Source organism: Tupaia chinensis, unplaced genomic scaffold (assembly GCF_000334495.1).
Source record: "Tupaia chinensis unplaced genomic scaffold, TupChi_1.0 Scaffold000330_1, whole genome shotgun sequence".
NCBI lineage: Eukaryota > Metazoa > Chordata > Mammalia > Scandentia > Tupaiidae > Tupaia > Tupaia belangeri.
This window is the reverse complement of record NW_006159824.1, coordinates 529,074-544,343: the sequence shown is the minus strand read 5'-3', so window position 1 is coordinate 544,343 and position 15,270 is coordinate 529,074. Positions and strand designations below refer to the sequence as shown.

Here is a 15,270-nt window from a genome sequence, read left to right as displayed (position 1 = left end):
GGCAGGAATCCAAATTCCAAGACCATGGCCTGAGGAATGCTGGGAATCAGGCCCTGATACTCCCACGCATGGTGATGGCTTCAGCAAAGCAGCCCAGCATGAGTTCTGACTCAGGGGTCTGACATCCCCCACAGGTAAACAGGACATTGGACTCACAACCCACATTCCCAATTGGTCCCACACCCAGCTCCTCACCTCCTCTCCAGACTTGTGGACCAGGTTTTGTTGTGGAGGGTAGAGCCAACTGGGTTGAGTTCAAATCCTAGCCTCCACCACTTATTAGTGGTGACACTTTGAGTTACTTAATTTCTCTGGGCCTTGGTTTCCTCATCTAGAAACTGGATAATAATAGGATTGAATGAACTTATATATAATAAGGTGCTTAAAAGGGTGCTGGGTACACAGTACACCCCAGATAAGGATTAGCTGCTGTTGTGACCCTGGGCCCCCAGCCCATAGGGTGTTCTTGGTACCCTATTTTGCCAACACACATCTATCCCCGTCGGTACAAGTGGGCTTCTCCACACTCAAGCATGTACTGGCTGTAATAGGCAATGTAGAGCTGGGTTTGTTTTTAAATGAAATTGTTAAATCCTAGACAGTAATCTTTTGTGAGGAGGTATACCATGTTTTTGTTGTTTGTTTATTAAACAGTGAGAAAGAAGCAACATCTCCAGCACTTCACGGTGTGACCTGCCCCTGGACACCCCCAGATCACACAATGAACCATGTATTCAAGGAGTTCTCTGGATATCAACCAGAACCTGCCCATGTGGGTCAGTGTTGCAGAGCATGGCACCACTGTGCCACCATCTGGCCCAAATATTATTTTTTATTTTTTGTTTGCTATAGGGTATGTGTGCTTGCTGGAGAGAGACAGAGAGATAGACCGAGATAGTACACCCCGGAGGATGGTCATGCTGCAGTCCATTCCCCTCCATTCACTTGGCATTGTTTTCAAACTTCAGGGCCCAGGATTTGAACCACTCAGTTGGCCATGTGGGTTCCAGCCATCTTCACCTCTATGCTACCTGCTGGCCTGCCCCACCATTTAAAAATATATATACATTTTTAAAGAATTATTTTATTTAACTTTATTTATTTATTTATTTTATTTGACCAGAGAGGGACAGAGTGCGAGAGAGAGAGAAAGAAAGCAAGCCTGCTGGTCTGGGACTCGAACTACAGTTGGCTATGTGGAAGTCCAGGGCCCTCAACCACTGTGCCACCTGCCAGCCTCCCCAGTATTATTTTTAAGCGAATATTTCAGAACTTTTAAGTTGGGTTGTCTTCACAGTCATTTGGGGGAAACTGACTACTTACAATATTGCTGCTGTTGTCATAATTCAAACCTTTTTTGGAAATTCAGTTTGGAATGTTGTTCCTCACTTCTCTTAATATCTTCAATTGGTGATAAATCTTCATCTTTTAAGGTAAATATGATTCTATACATGTTCCCAAAGTGCTAGACAGCCAAGGCCCCTCTGGTCTCCAGATCTGCAAAGCCAGTCATGTGTTCCACAGCCTTTCTCTAATCTTCAAGAACCCAAACTGCCTAAACCCGCATTTCTTTCAGTGTTTCCTAACCCCTCCTTTGCCCGCCTACTACCAATCCATCTCCTTCACCTGACCCCTCACCATGGCTGGGTACCTTTGCCTTTTAAATACACGATTCTCCTATTTTTCTCTCCCACCAACACACCACTCTAGTCCAAGCTGCTTAGACACCTGCAGGAGCCTCCTAACCAGTCCATCCACAGGCTCTCCGGCCTTTGTGGGCTTCTCTCCATATTGTTTACTGTGATCTTTCGAAATCTCCAACCCAGCCATGTCCTACCACACGCTTCTTCCACTCCTGCTTAAAACAGTTTTTTAAAAGAAGTACTTTATTGGGGCTGGCAGGTGGCATTGTGGTTAAGGGCACTGGACTCCCACATGGCTGGCCGTGGCTCGAGTCCCAGACCTGGTGGCTTGCTTTCTCACTTTCCCTCCTTCTCTCTCTCTTTCTCTCTCCCCCCCTCACTGGTCAAATTAAAAAAATAAAAAACTAAATAAATTTTTTAAAAAAGAAGTACTTTATTTAACTTTATTTGTTTATTTATTTTAATTTGACCAGAGAAGGACAGAGTGAGAGAGAGAGAGGGAAAGTGAGGAAGCGAGCCTCCAGGTCTGGGACTCAAGTCATGGTCAGCCATGTGGGGGTCCAGCGCCCTTAGCCACCATGTCACTTGTCGGCCCCATGCTTAAAACATTTTAATGTTGTTGTTTAATGGTCCCAGATTCATTTGCAAGGTGACTTTGCTGCCTATCTGATCAGATCAAGAGTTGGAGTTCTCTTACCCTATCCCTTGAATCTAGGCAGGCCTCATGACTAGCTTTAACCAGTAGAATGTGGCAGAAGTGATGTGTGAGTTCTTGGAGCCTAGTCCTCCAAAGGTCTTCAGCTTTATTATATAATTTTTAAGAATTTATTTAATTTTATTATTACTTTAAAAAATTTAATTCCACTTGTTATCATTATCTTTTAAATTTGACCAGAGAGTGAGAGAGAGAGAGAGAAAGGGAAAACAAGAAAGCAAGTCTCCAGGTCAAGGATTCAAATCATATGGAAGTCCAGCACCTTAAGCACCACACCACTTGCCAGCCCATTGTTATTTTTTAATTTGCTCTGTGCTCACCAGAGGGAGAAAGAGAAAGACACACACACACACACACACAGAGAGAGAGAGAGAGAGAGACAGTGAGAAAGCAGCTCTCCAGGTCTGGGACTTGAACAATGGTCAGCCATGTGGGAGTTCAGCTCCTCAACCACCACACCTACCTACTGGCCCTTCAGCTTTTGCCTTTGTCTCCTTTGTCTCAGAGAGAATGCTGCTCTGAGACCACTATGTAAAGAAACAGGTTTAGATCTCTGGAAGATGAGGCCTATGTGGAGCCCGAAGCTAGCTCTAACTGCCATAGTGCTGGGGGGCCATCTTGAATTTTCCTGCTCAGCCCACCTGTTAGCTGAATGCAGCCACAAGTGAGCTCGGGTGAAAATAGCAGAGGAACTTTCAGCCAGTTCACAGAATCGTGATTTCAAAGGTGGTTTTAAAGTTGGTCAGTGATACAGTGGTACCACAACATTGCAGTCCTGGAACCACACAGGAAGGTCCCAGGTCTGCATACCAAGGCCTCCTGAACACTCCAGGCATGTACACGTGCCTGTGATCCTGGCTAGCTGAGGCTGGGGATGGATCATGGCATGAAGATGCTATTGTGGTTGACTGTTTCTCTTTGTCTCATAAAATAAATAAACTTAAATAAAAGTTTTCAAGGCCAGCAGGTGGTGTGGTGGTTAAGGTGACTGGATCGCACCTGGCCAACTGTGCAGTTCAAGTCTCAGACCTGGCAGCTTGAAAAATATGCTAGGGGGACTGGCAGGTGGCATAGTGGTTAAAAGTGCTGGACTCCCATATGACTCCCATATGACGGACCATAGTTCAAGTCCTGGACCTGGTGGCTTGCTTGCTCACTTTCTCTTTCTCTGTCTCTGTCTGGTCCAAATTTAAAAACATAATAATTAACAAATGGAAATAAATAAATAAATATTTTAAGAAAGAAAAATTCGTTAGGGGGGCCAGCAGTTGGCATGGTGGACTCCCACATGGCTGACAGGGGTTCGAAAACAGGACCTGGTGGCTTGCTTTCTCACTTTCCCTCTCTTTCTCACTCTGTCCTTCTCTGGTCAAATTAAAATAAATAAATAAAGTTAAATAAAATAATTCTTAAAAAAAAAAAAGCCAACAAAATGCTAGGACTATATGCATGTATGCCCAAAGTCCTGAGAGAAGAATGAAGGAGAAGGGATTGTGTCATGCCCATGCACTCTGACGCGTACTTTCTCACTCCCACCCTGTTCTCTGTCTCCAGGAAGAAGATGTGCCCTATAAAAATGAAAAAAAATTTTTTTTGTTTGTTTCAAGCCAATACTAGGGTAATTTGTTGTGTATCGGTGATCGAGATCATTGGTAGAGGGTTTTCTACTGTTCTTAGGATATAGGTGACATTCTAAGGTGCCATGTAAGAAAGGTCCTGTTTGCTCTGAACCACCGTGTCTCCCATTCTGCTTCTGTTTCCCTCTCTGGACACTCAGCTTTGGAGAACTTTGGTTTGCACGTTCCTTTCTGCCAGGGACCTTGCGCGTGCTGTTCCCCTAACCCTCTCTCTTTCACCTTATTAACACCTACTCGTCCTTCAGCTCTCAGTGCAGCCTTTCCATGGCAGATACCCAGCGTGCACTCTGGTGACACTGTGTGCTTTCCTCTGGACTTTGACAACTGAAGTTTGCATTCGTGCGGTGGTGACCCGTCTCTGCCATCAGTAAGCTGCACTTAGGTTGTCCCGAGTCTGGTTTTATTCACCACTGTGTCCCTGTACCATACTATTGTAGGACTCAAACAAATACTTGTTAAATTAATGAAGTGAGTTATAAATACAGCAACTTTTATATAGAAAGGAGGTGTGATAATAAAGGAAGGTCTTTTGTTTGTTTTTCAGTTTACCAGAGGGTGGATAAATGGGGGGAGAGGAGAAGTGGGAAAAGACTTCTAGACCTGACAGTTCACTTTCTCACTCTTCCTCTCCCTCTGGTCAAAATAATGATGATGATGATAAATACAATTAAATAATTATTTTTTAAAGAGAGAGAGAGAGAAGAAATTACCCTTCCCTGGGGCAAAGTCACATTGTAATCCTTTCCCTTCTGTTGCTCTCTCCTTTTGGGATTTTAAGCATGTCTGTGCCTGATCAGGGACTCAAACTATACAGCTGACCACAGCAGATCCAGCCACCTTAACCACAAGCCCTGAACTGGCCCTAAAGTGTCGCAACCCAGGGGACAGTCCAACAGGTTTCCTGAGGGAAGGAGTGAGAGATGGGGATGCAGTGTTACAACTCTTCAGGGTCCTCCATTTAGCACGGAGACGACACAGTGTTACAACTCTTCAGGGTCATCTGGAGACAACGCAGTGTCACAGCTCTTCAGGATCTTCAGGGTCGTCTGGAGACTGTGGGCCAGGGATCGTGGTTATATACATGTTGGTGGGCCGTGATTGGTTTAAAAGGTGTGTTATGATTGGTTGTAAAAGGTGGGTTATGATTGGTTGCTTTGTGGACCAATCATGAGGTGCCGGGTATGCAAAGCTGAGGGATTCTAGTGGCCAATCAGAGTATGGTTTTGAAGGTGAGGTTTTGAAGGGAAGCCAATCATGGCTTTTGGCATTGTGCAATTGTTTGCTCTCTGAGAAACTGGCGGTATTCGCTGGTTTGCAGCCCCCCACACTAGAGAAATTTTTCTTTTTCTTTTTTAACAAGAAGTTTTTAAATTGCCTCTGAAGGTAATTCTAAGAGGATTTTTAAAAAAACCTTTTGAACAATGAGAGAAACATCATTAAAAATAAGTTCATTATTGACCCAGTCATGGTAACACATGTGAGACCCTGCTGCTGAGGAGGCTGAGGCCACATAGAAGACCTAGGTTCAATTCCTCACTTCAGCCCACTCAAAAAAGCTGGGTTTGGGGACCAGCAGATGGAGTAGTGGTTACATTGCTGGACCCCCACATGGCCAACTGCGGTTCAAGTCCCAGGCCCGGTGGCTTCAAAACTCACTCTGGGTGCGTATGCATGTGTGTGCTCAAAATCCTGGGAAGAGAATGGAGAAGAAGGGATTGCAGCATGGCATTCCCACCAGGGGTGATTTCTGGCTTTCTGTCTCTGCCTGTCTCTCTGGCAAGCGTACGCACCCTATAGCAAAAATCTCTCCCCAAAACCAAAAAGCTGTGTTTGGCAGTGTGCACATGTAGTCCCAGCTATTCAGGGGGCTCAGGCAGGAGGATTGCAACATAGTGAGATCCTGTCTAAAAAATGCACCACACATACAAATTAAATAAAAATAAGTGCATAATCCTCCACAATAACTATTTTAAGAGAATACTATTTTGGATTGATAAAATTCTCGTATGTTTGTTACAGAATAGCTAATCATAGTTTAGTCAGACATCTTACTCTGTTGCCTCCACTCTTCCAACATGAGTGGGAGATGACAGGGAGGGAGGAAGGTACTCATTAGTTGATCCGGCTGGTTGCTAATCCAGTAAAGGGCATGCTGCCGACTTCGTTTTTGGAATTGGTTTTACTCGGCTCTCCCAGCTTCAGGATGAGGACGGGTACTGGGAAGATGGAGGCTGTATTTAAGGAAGGCAGGGCTCATGCTCTGGGAAGGTTGTACCTTTCCACCCACCTTCTGTCCCAGGGAAATCAGAGTTCTTTGGGGAAGAAGGGGCGATATCTGACACAGCCCCATTTGATTTCGCTTCCCTGCTACCTTTCACTTATTTTACTTTGAATTTCAAAAATTATTATTTCTAGAATTACTTAATTTTATTTGTTAATATTATTATTCTACTTGAGTAGAGAGAGACAGAGAGAGTGGGAGAGAGAGAAAGCAAACCACCAGGGCAGGGACTTGAACTATAGTCGGCCATGTGTGAGTCCAGTGCCTTAACCACCACCCCACCTGCTGGCCCCCAAAATTATGATTTTTAAAGTTGATTTATCTCATAGAGGGAGAAAGAGAGGATGAAGAGAGAGAGAGAGAGAAAGGCATCCCTAATAGGGTCTTCATGCCATGTTCTACCCCCAGCTTCAGCCAGTCCAGATCATGGGCATGTGTGTGCTTGACTTTCCTATGTGTGTGTGTTGGGGGGGGCAGTAGCATCACCACTGTGCCACCATCGGGACCCCCTTTTTGCTTTTCAGTGAATAACTCCTTTCTGTATGCCCTCAACCACAGACCAGTCTCCACTTTACCTCTCCTACACCAACTCTCAAAGCGTCAACCTCAGAACGGGTTATACACATATTTTTATTCTCCCACTCATCCACGAGAAAACCATCCATAGTTCTTGGTATATGTGTGGACATCAAGCAAGAAGGAAATGAGAAGTTGAGACAAGGAAAAATACATAGGTGATATAACTCTTAAGAATGAGGGTGTTGGGTCAGCAGATAGGGTAGTGGTTAAGGCGCTGGACTCCCACATGGTGGACCATGATTCGAGTCCTGGACCTGGTGGCTGGCTTTCTCACTTTGTCTGGTCAAATTAAAAACAGTAATAATGATGATAAATAAAATTAAACAATCCTCTTTAAAAAAAATAAAGGTGGCAGACAGCTGGATAACCTCATAAAAGAAGATGAACAAACTCTGAGAGTTGGTCTGGAGGTGCTAAGGAATGCGACAACTGCAGGAAGGAAACTGAGGCTGGGGATCCCAGTGCCTTTTGTCCCTGAGGAGAGTAGGGACTCCAGGAGCCTGAGGCCTGGGTCAGAGGTGAAGGAGAAATGGAGACTGGAGAAAAGGCTAGAACTGAGAACTTTCCATGGCAGGATGCAGAGGGCCATGCCTGAGACCACAGTGCTAACCAGCTCAACCCTGCAACTGTAGACACTGCGAGGATCAAGCTGAGATTTTATTTACAATTCCCTGGGAAGTCTTACAGAAGAGGGGCCATCATTATTGCTTTAAGATTATTGCCAGGAGGAAGACTGCAATCCTCCGCTGCCAGGAAAGACGGCCTGGCCTGCTCAAGGCTCCGAAGTCCATCCCCAGATCTTCTGTCAGCCCCATGTGTCCACTCGGAACCAGAGGCTGTCGCTAATTCCTGCAATGCAGGACCCAACCGTATTTTCCAAGGGCCTCCTTGGCCGCTTCTGCCGGACGGCGCTATCCACCCACAGTCCATTTCCCCTCTACGCGGTCAGTGCGGCGCATGGTGCTCGCCACCCTTACCCCCCGGCCTGTCCGCCAGAACCGAGGTTTCCACTAGTTCTAGTTTCAAGTCCTCCTCCACCTCTAGGGAGGCAGAGTCCTGGTTTCCCAAAGATGATCATTTCCTTCCTGCCAGGACCAGCCTGGCTTCCTTTGGACCGAATACCGGTAGAGCCAATTTCGGAGTCCCAGATGCCATCACAACTCATTTCTTAGGTTATTATCCCTTGATGACATTTCAAGGGCCACTTTTGAGGTACTCTGCGTATTTCTTGTGTCTGCTGCTTTTTCCCCCTGGGCCTCAGTAACAGGGGGGACAGAGATGGGAGACCAAGTGGCAGAAGAGGAATGGCCCGAAGCTCATGCCCGGGATTAGCAAGAAGGCCTAGAAGGACGCAGCAAGGGGCGGGCGGACTACTTTCTCTCTCAAGCCCCCACTGCGGGAGGATATGGCTTTGTTCATGCGTATCTCTACTCGAAGCCGGGACTCGTTAGTGGGCGGGGCTACCCTGGCTGGGCCGCTGCGTGGAGGGATCCGGAGCGGGAGAGGCGGCTGCAAGGAAGCGGGAGTCCGGGTGCAGCGGCTCCGGGTTGGGTCCCTGCGCCCCCCACGGACTATTTCTTGGGATGCGGTTTGTTCCCCAGGAGCCCGTCTATCTCCATCACTGTCTGCGGGGTCAGCTGGCTCAACACCTGGAGGAGAATGGGGTTTTGGAGAGGGCAGTACTGGGTCATGGAGGAAGGGCATGGGATTGGAGGATTTGGGGAAGCACCACGACGGGGCCAAGTGGCAAGGAATAGTAGCAGCTGTGCCTCTGTCTCACCTGGTAGCCTGGGACCTCTCACCTGCGAGGACTTTGTAGTGGGTGACCTCACAGGGCCATTCTGTGTTGGACAGCCTGACCTTGAGAAGGATAGAGGTAGGCTCTGCCTCTGAGACTCCAGCTCACCTGCAGGGCGCCCAGGTGCTCTATCAGCTGTTCGGCGCTCGACACCCCCAGCAAGACGGAGCTGACACCCTCACTGCGGAGACACCATGCTGGGGCCAGAGGAGGCAAAAAAAGAGTACAGCATGGAGATAGTGAATGCATAGACTTCAAAAGGGTTTCTGAAGAAAGGGTCCCCTCAGGGACAAACCAGTCTTAGGATAGGTTCTGGAGGGTCTCAGGAGGAGACAGGAGCCCTGCAGGGTTGGGGGCTGGTAGTGCCTCACCAATAGCAAGCTGTGCCACGGTGCAACCCAGCTGGTGAGCAATGGGGAGAAGATCCATGACTTTGGCTTGTTGCTTCTTGCCATCCTCACTCTGCACTTTATCCTTGAGCCATGGGTAGCCCTGAAGGCCAAGGATAATCAGCAAAAGACACCACCACCACTCACACACACACAGAACACCCAGGTAGCCCAACCCTGCCATCCTGCCTCCGGCTCTCACCTTGACGGTGGTCCTGCAGGAATCTGGGGCTCGCCCATCATACTTGCTGGTGATGAGGCCACAGGCCAGAGGGGACCACGTGACTGAGCCAACGCCTAAGACGAAGAGGAATGGGGTTGGGGAAGGGGGCCTAGGACACAGATGAAGCAGGGGGTGGTAGGGATGAGGTGGCTGCAAACCAATCTTGTGGTAGAGCTCTGGCAGCTGCATCTCCACCTTCTCCCTCTGGAACAGGTGGTGCTCAGCTTGTTCGCACACCGGCGGGATCAGATTGAACTGTCTGGCCATGGAGTAGGCCTCCTGAGTTGGGGTGGAGAAGACATAGGAGTCAGAGAATGCCCCCATCTTCTTCCCCACCCTCCTTACCACCCACCTCGCCCGGTGCAGAGGAGTGGCCACAAGAAAAGTGGGATCCACTTTCGGGATGGAGGAGGTGCTGCTGAACACTCACCATGATTTCTGCAGCCCCCCATCGGGATGTCCCCCAGTATAGGGCGAGGCCCTGGTTGATGACGTAGGTCATGGCTCGCACAATCTCTAGGCACATGGGAGAGAGAGAGCCTCACTTGTCAGACCTCTGCCTGCCCCACCAAGGCCCTAGGCCTCTTTGTGGAGACAGAGATTTATATCTGTCATTTCCCTCCCTCCATGTCCAAGTCCTGGGGTCTGAGCTTCCACCATGGAGCCTGGAAGCCTGAGCAGAGACTGGCTTCCTGCTGAGGGATTGTGGAAGTGCTTGGCTGTGTAGTGAAGGACTGTCGGATTTTACCCTCCATAGGGCTGTTGGGGTCTGAGCGATTGGCGAAAACGATGTCTACATATCCCAGCTGTAGGCGTTCCAGGGAACCTCTCAGTCCTGGAGGTGGGGCGAGGAGAGGAAGATAAGCACTCAAGTTCAGTCTACTAAGAATCTAGAACTTCCCTCCTGGCTGTGGCCACCTAAATCCTTATTCAAAAACCCCTATTCCAAGCTTTAGAGAATGTTCCCAGCTCCTCTGGCTTCTTCTTTTTTTTTTTTTTTGGAAAGGTTTTTGCTATAGGGCGTGTGCCCTCGCCAGACAGACAGAGAGAGACAGAGAGACAGAAAGTGAGAAATCACCCCCCAGGGGAGATGGTCATGCTGCAATCCCTTCTCCTCCATTCTCCTCTCAGGATCTTGGACACGCACGCACACGCGCCTGGTGCGAGTTTTAAGCCACCGGGTCCGGGACGCAAACCGCAGTCAACTACATGGGAATCTAGCGACATAGCCATTACGCTAACTGCTGGTCCCGCCAGCTCCTCTGGCTTCTATACCCAGCCACTTGAGATTCCCCACTCCTGATTCTTACCCTCGATGATGTGTTTGCGGCTCAGGCCTCGCTCAGTTTCTGCCCTGTAGGAAAAGGGAAGTGAACGCTGGGATGCGAGGAAGACGGAAACCAGGGCTGGCCTAGAACCACGAGGAGCTAGGACTGCACAGGTCCTCACAGGCCGGATGTGCAGGGCAGCTGTCCCGTCCCCAACCCATCCACTGTCACACGTTCTTTGCAGGTCTTCCACAAAGAATCGTAACGGGGCAGCCACTTACTGTCCTCCCCAAAAAATCTTGGTGGTGATGACATAGCTTGATCTCCTGGGAAAAGAGAAATGAGAGAACCAGCAAGAAAAGGGCTGTTGGGTGATCATGTTCTCGGCAACACCCACCCCCAACAAAACATAGTCTCACCTCCAACCTTTGCTCTTGAGGATGTTGCCTAGGGTTCTTTCTGCCCTGGAAGAAAGACAATGCGGAAGCCCTGACCCCTCCAAGGTGATCAATTTCTTCCCCTCCTCCCGACCTCTTCCTCTCTTCTAAAGTTGAGCACAACAGACCAGGAGCCCGTTTGGGCTCCCGACCCCACTCTGAACTACGAGGGGCTCCTGGAACAAGGAGTGTAGTTGTATAGTTCACATTCAGTGATGTGAGTGGTGCGTCAACTGAGCCAAGTCCTTTTCCGGGTGCTAGAGGGGTAGAACAGGCTGAGGGGACAGGTGCAGACTGCAGTGGAACCAGGGAAGACACCAGGCTTGAAGCACCTGGGTTGCCCTCTCCCCTTCTTTTTTTTCAAGAGATTTTTGCCTTACAGAGCGTGCCCTCATTGGAGTGGGAGGGAGTAAGGAATGACCCCCCAGGGGGGTGGCCATGCCACAATCCCTTCTCCTCCATTCTCCTCCCAGGATCTTGGGCACACATACACACATGCCCAGAATGTGTTTTCAAACCACTGGGTCTGAGACTTGAACTGCAGTCGGCCATGTGAGAGTCCAGCGATATAACCTCTACGCCATCTGCTGGCCTTGCCCTCTCCATTCTTTGAGCCTCTGCAAAATCCCATCCATCCTCCAAAACTCAGTTTGGAGTCTGCTTCATCCATAAAATGTTCTTTGCTTGTCTCTGTAGAATTTGCTAGAACATTTTGAGCTAACTCGTGACAAATCTTAAATTATTATAGTGGACTCTTTTCTTTTAGAGAGAGATTTTTTTGCTATAGGGCACATGCACTTGCCAGAGACAGAGAAAGTGAGAAATACCCCCCAAGATGGCCATGTCACAATCCCTCCTCCATTCTCCTCTTGGGATTTGGGGCACGCACATGCATGCACCCAGCATGTTTCAAGTCACTGGGTCCAGGACTTGAACCACAGTGGGCCATGTGGGAGTCCAGCACCTTAACCACTATGACACCTGCAGGCCTCTATTATAACAGAGTCTTACTGAAATGTGTTTCTGCTGTCCAATCTCTCTTGTTTCTTTTATTTTTAATTACTAAGACTGTGCATTTTTTTTCTTTTTTTTTTTTGAGAGGTTTTTTGCTATAGGGCGCATGTGCTCACCAGACAGACAGAGAGAGACATAGAGACAGAAAGCGAGAAATCACCCCCCAGGGGGGATGGTCACGCCGCAATCCCTTCTCCTCCATTCTCCTCTCGGGATCTTGGGCACGCACGCACATGCGCCTGGTGTGAGTTTTAAGCCACCGGGTCCGGGACGCGAACCGTGGTCGACTACGTGGGAATCCAGCGACATAGCCATTATGCTAACTGCTGGTTCCCAAGACTGTGCATTTTTTGAAGGCATATTGGTTTTATCCCAGAAGCAGTGCCTATTCTCTGCTAAGCTCCTTACAAGTGACATGGAGAAGACCAAGACAAGTTGAATGGAGGAAGCAGCCTTGGAACTGAGCAGCGAGTATGGCTGCTTAAGCCAGTAATTAATTCTGTGTCTGAAGGTCATCTAAAATGCTCTGGAAGCTTGTAGAGGGTGGTGGCCAACTTTGGGGAACTGGGTGAAGGCTTCTTGGAAGAGCTGACATTTGGGCAAGGTCTTGAAGATGAGTAGAAGTGTCTGCCAGATGATGAAGAGGCAGGGGGTAGGTCATCCTAGGTTTGGGTTACTTGCAGTGTGAAGCCATGGGTGTGTGACGTGGCATGATGTGTTTGAAAATTCAGCTTTGTAATCCTCATATGGTTGCACATAACTGATTCCCACAACTTAGTTTTGGTTTTATTCAATGTGACGGCAAGTATGCTCATTGACCTCTAAGCCAGGGAGGGACTGATGTTAGGACTACAGCTCCCATAATGCACTGGGCCCATTAGCTGAAAGATTGAATCTTCCCATTCTCAGAACTCCCAGGGTTCTTTAGAGGGAAAACCAGAAACCCTGAAGTTCTTTCAGCCTTTTAAATGGAACTTAGCTCTTTCACCCCAGTCCTTACTTTCCTGCTGCATATACTTCAGCCGTGTCAAACAGGTTCACGCCATGCTCATAGGCTACTGTCAGCACATCCTCTGCTGTCTAGGGAGGTGAGAGAAAGTTGAAGATCAGCCCCTGCCACTCAGTCACCTCCCTCAATGCACTCTAACTCATCCCTCCTCGGCCCTGGTTTCCACATGTTTTCCCCTTTCCCCATCCTCCAGCCTCAGATCTCTCACTTTCCCTGGCTTAAACTTCTACCCAGGTTCATTTTTCTTTCCCCATGCTGGCTTAAACTTCTACCCAGGTTCATTTTTCTTCTCACCCCCCTCTCACTCTGCTTCTAGGTCCCCTCATTTATACCTCATCAGAGATCTGAGAACCAAATGTGACCCAGGTCCCTGTAAGAGAGAAGCCAAGCATGTGATTACCATGGGAGACAGGACATGGAAGAATGCCCACTTCCTGCAATCCCCGTTCTGACTCACCCAGGCCAAGACAGGATACCCGAAGACCAGACTTTCCTAGGTTCCTGCAGGATCCAGAAGCAGCAGGAAAGGGTGGAGCCTCCATTAGGGACCTAGATTGTCAGCCCCCAACTCCTCTCCTTCCAGACTGAGATGCCCTCAGGGAGTCTCAGTCCAAAGAATCTAGACCCACTGGGCCTACAGGATAGGGCAGTGCCATCCCCATAGCAGAGGCCCTAGGAATATTTCCGGAGGAGTAAGTACACATAGACTGTTCCCTTGGAGTCATTGCCCAATGCCTCTGTTCCTTCCTGTCACACTGAAGATGTGCTGTCTGGTGTGTGTTTCTTTCAGGTAGTGGGGGTCTTGTCTGTGTTTAAGTCATCTCTGGGAGGGTGGAGTGGGGTTAAGGAGGTAAGAGTTAAAGAGGGAGCTTAGAGGCATCCCTTGAGTCTGCTGGGAGGAATGTGGCTGGCTGATTGTGGCGAGTCTTCAAGAACAGACCCTCAGACAGTGCTTTTCAGGTGAAAAAGGTAAACCAAGTCGAGTTCTGGCACTCAGGCAGGCAACAGTGCCCGGCTAAGCTAGGCAGGTGGGCAGATGGCCCTCCAGCGAAGGCAGATAGGAGACCTGGAGTGAGTACGCAGGCTGGGAAAGCCCAGTCGTCCTTCCCCTCTGCATTCTCTCTGCTCCTATTGGCTCGTGAAGACTGTCTCGGACCAATGAGACCCCTCCTCCTCCCAAGATCCCCCACCCAGGTTTCTGACTCAGCTTCCCCAACAGGGCTGCCACAAGGAGGGGATCAGATTCCTCAGGTGACAAAGCAGGTCAGGTCAGTGACCTCAGCTCACGCCCAAGGAGGACCCCCTCCCCTCCCCCCTGCTGAGGGTTCTGAGAGACCCCGGGCCCTGTAGGTCTCTGAGATAAAGTCAGTTACCTTCCTGTTCACCTCCCCCAGCCGCGGGCCCTCAGGTTGGTGCTGAAAAAAGTGGCCTGTGCTTCCCGCAAGCCCCACTCCTCTCAGCCCGGAGAAAGGTGGCCGGGGACCTGGCCCTGGGGCAGGTGTGGGCAGTATCTGGGTCAGGCACCCACAGCAGGCCAGCGTGAGATGCCGTTCCTCTCCCTCCTCTCCCCAGGACACGACCCAAGGACACTCCACTAGAGAGGGGCGCAGCCTGGGAATCCAGGCATCCCTGGCGTTGCTGGGGTCAAGGAGGGAAGCTCAGTGGCATCCCTTGGGTCTGACAGGACCCTGTCAACCTTGACAAACTTGATTCTCTCAGTCAGGGGTATCCAAGGAGACCAAGACAAGGACCAAGCAAAGGAGTGCCAGTGACGGGAAGAAGAAATGTAATGAACAGGGACCTTCTTAACGAAGTTTGAAGGGGTCTTGGTGGCTATCCCAGGAAGCCTACGGGGTCCCGAAAGAGGTGCGGATGAGGCGGGCTGCCCGGCCACCCCCATACCTGTATTTCATGCCAGTGCCTCGGCCGGTGCTCTCTCGGAGGGCCCCAGCGGGGGCTGGGGGTCGGGGGACCAGTGCGACTCGGGCCTTGGGGGCCGACCCTCCACCCCCCGGAGGATTCCCGTGCCCCCCACCGACCGGCCCTCCATTACCGCCCCCGGGACCCGGCCGGGGTCCACACAGACGGTCCTCACTGCTCCGGCTGCGAAGGTTCTGTTCGGTACACGCGATAGACACCTGCATGCCGGCTGGCCAGGATTAGGGGGAGTGGGCTCTAAGGGGGCAGGAGGAGGGAGCAGGGATCAGGGAAGCCCGAGGGCGGACACCCGGGTCGTAGTAGTGGGCCGAGCCCCGGGAAAACGGGAAGGCAGAGGAG

The 15,270-nt window shown here is 49.8% G+C and overlaps 1 protein-coding gene across 1 annotated transcript; it reads right to left on the bottom strand.

Moving 5' to 3' along the window:
- Positions 1–7,494: 7,494 nt before the first annotated feature.
- KCNAB3 (potassium voltage-gated channel subfamily A regulatory beta subunit 3) lies at positions 7,495–15,264 on the bottom strand. The gene is made up of 14 exons (XM_006151770.3): positions 14,896–15,264; positions 13,451–13,494; positions 13,326–13,363; positions 12,985–13,064; positions 10,953–10,997; positions 10,815–10,859; positions 10,576–10,619; positions 10,014–10,100; positions 9,696–9,781; positions 9,424–9,544; positions 9,245–9,339; positions 9,025–9,145; positions 8,762–8,850; positions 7,495–8,504 (listed from the first exon to the last, which is right to left on the bottom strand). Exons 1-14 carry the CDS (start codon positions 15,135–15,137, stop codon positions 8,427–8,429), a joined length of 1,215 nt encoding a protein of 404 aa, XP_006151832.1. The 5' UTR covers positions 15,138–15,264; the 3' UTR covers positions 7,495–8,426.
- Between the last annotated feature and the right edge of the window lie 6 nt (positions 15,265–15,270).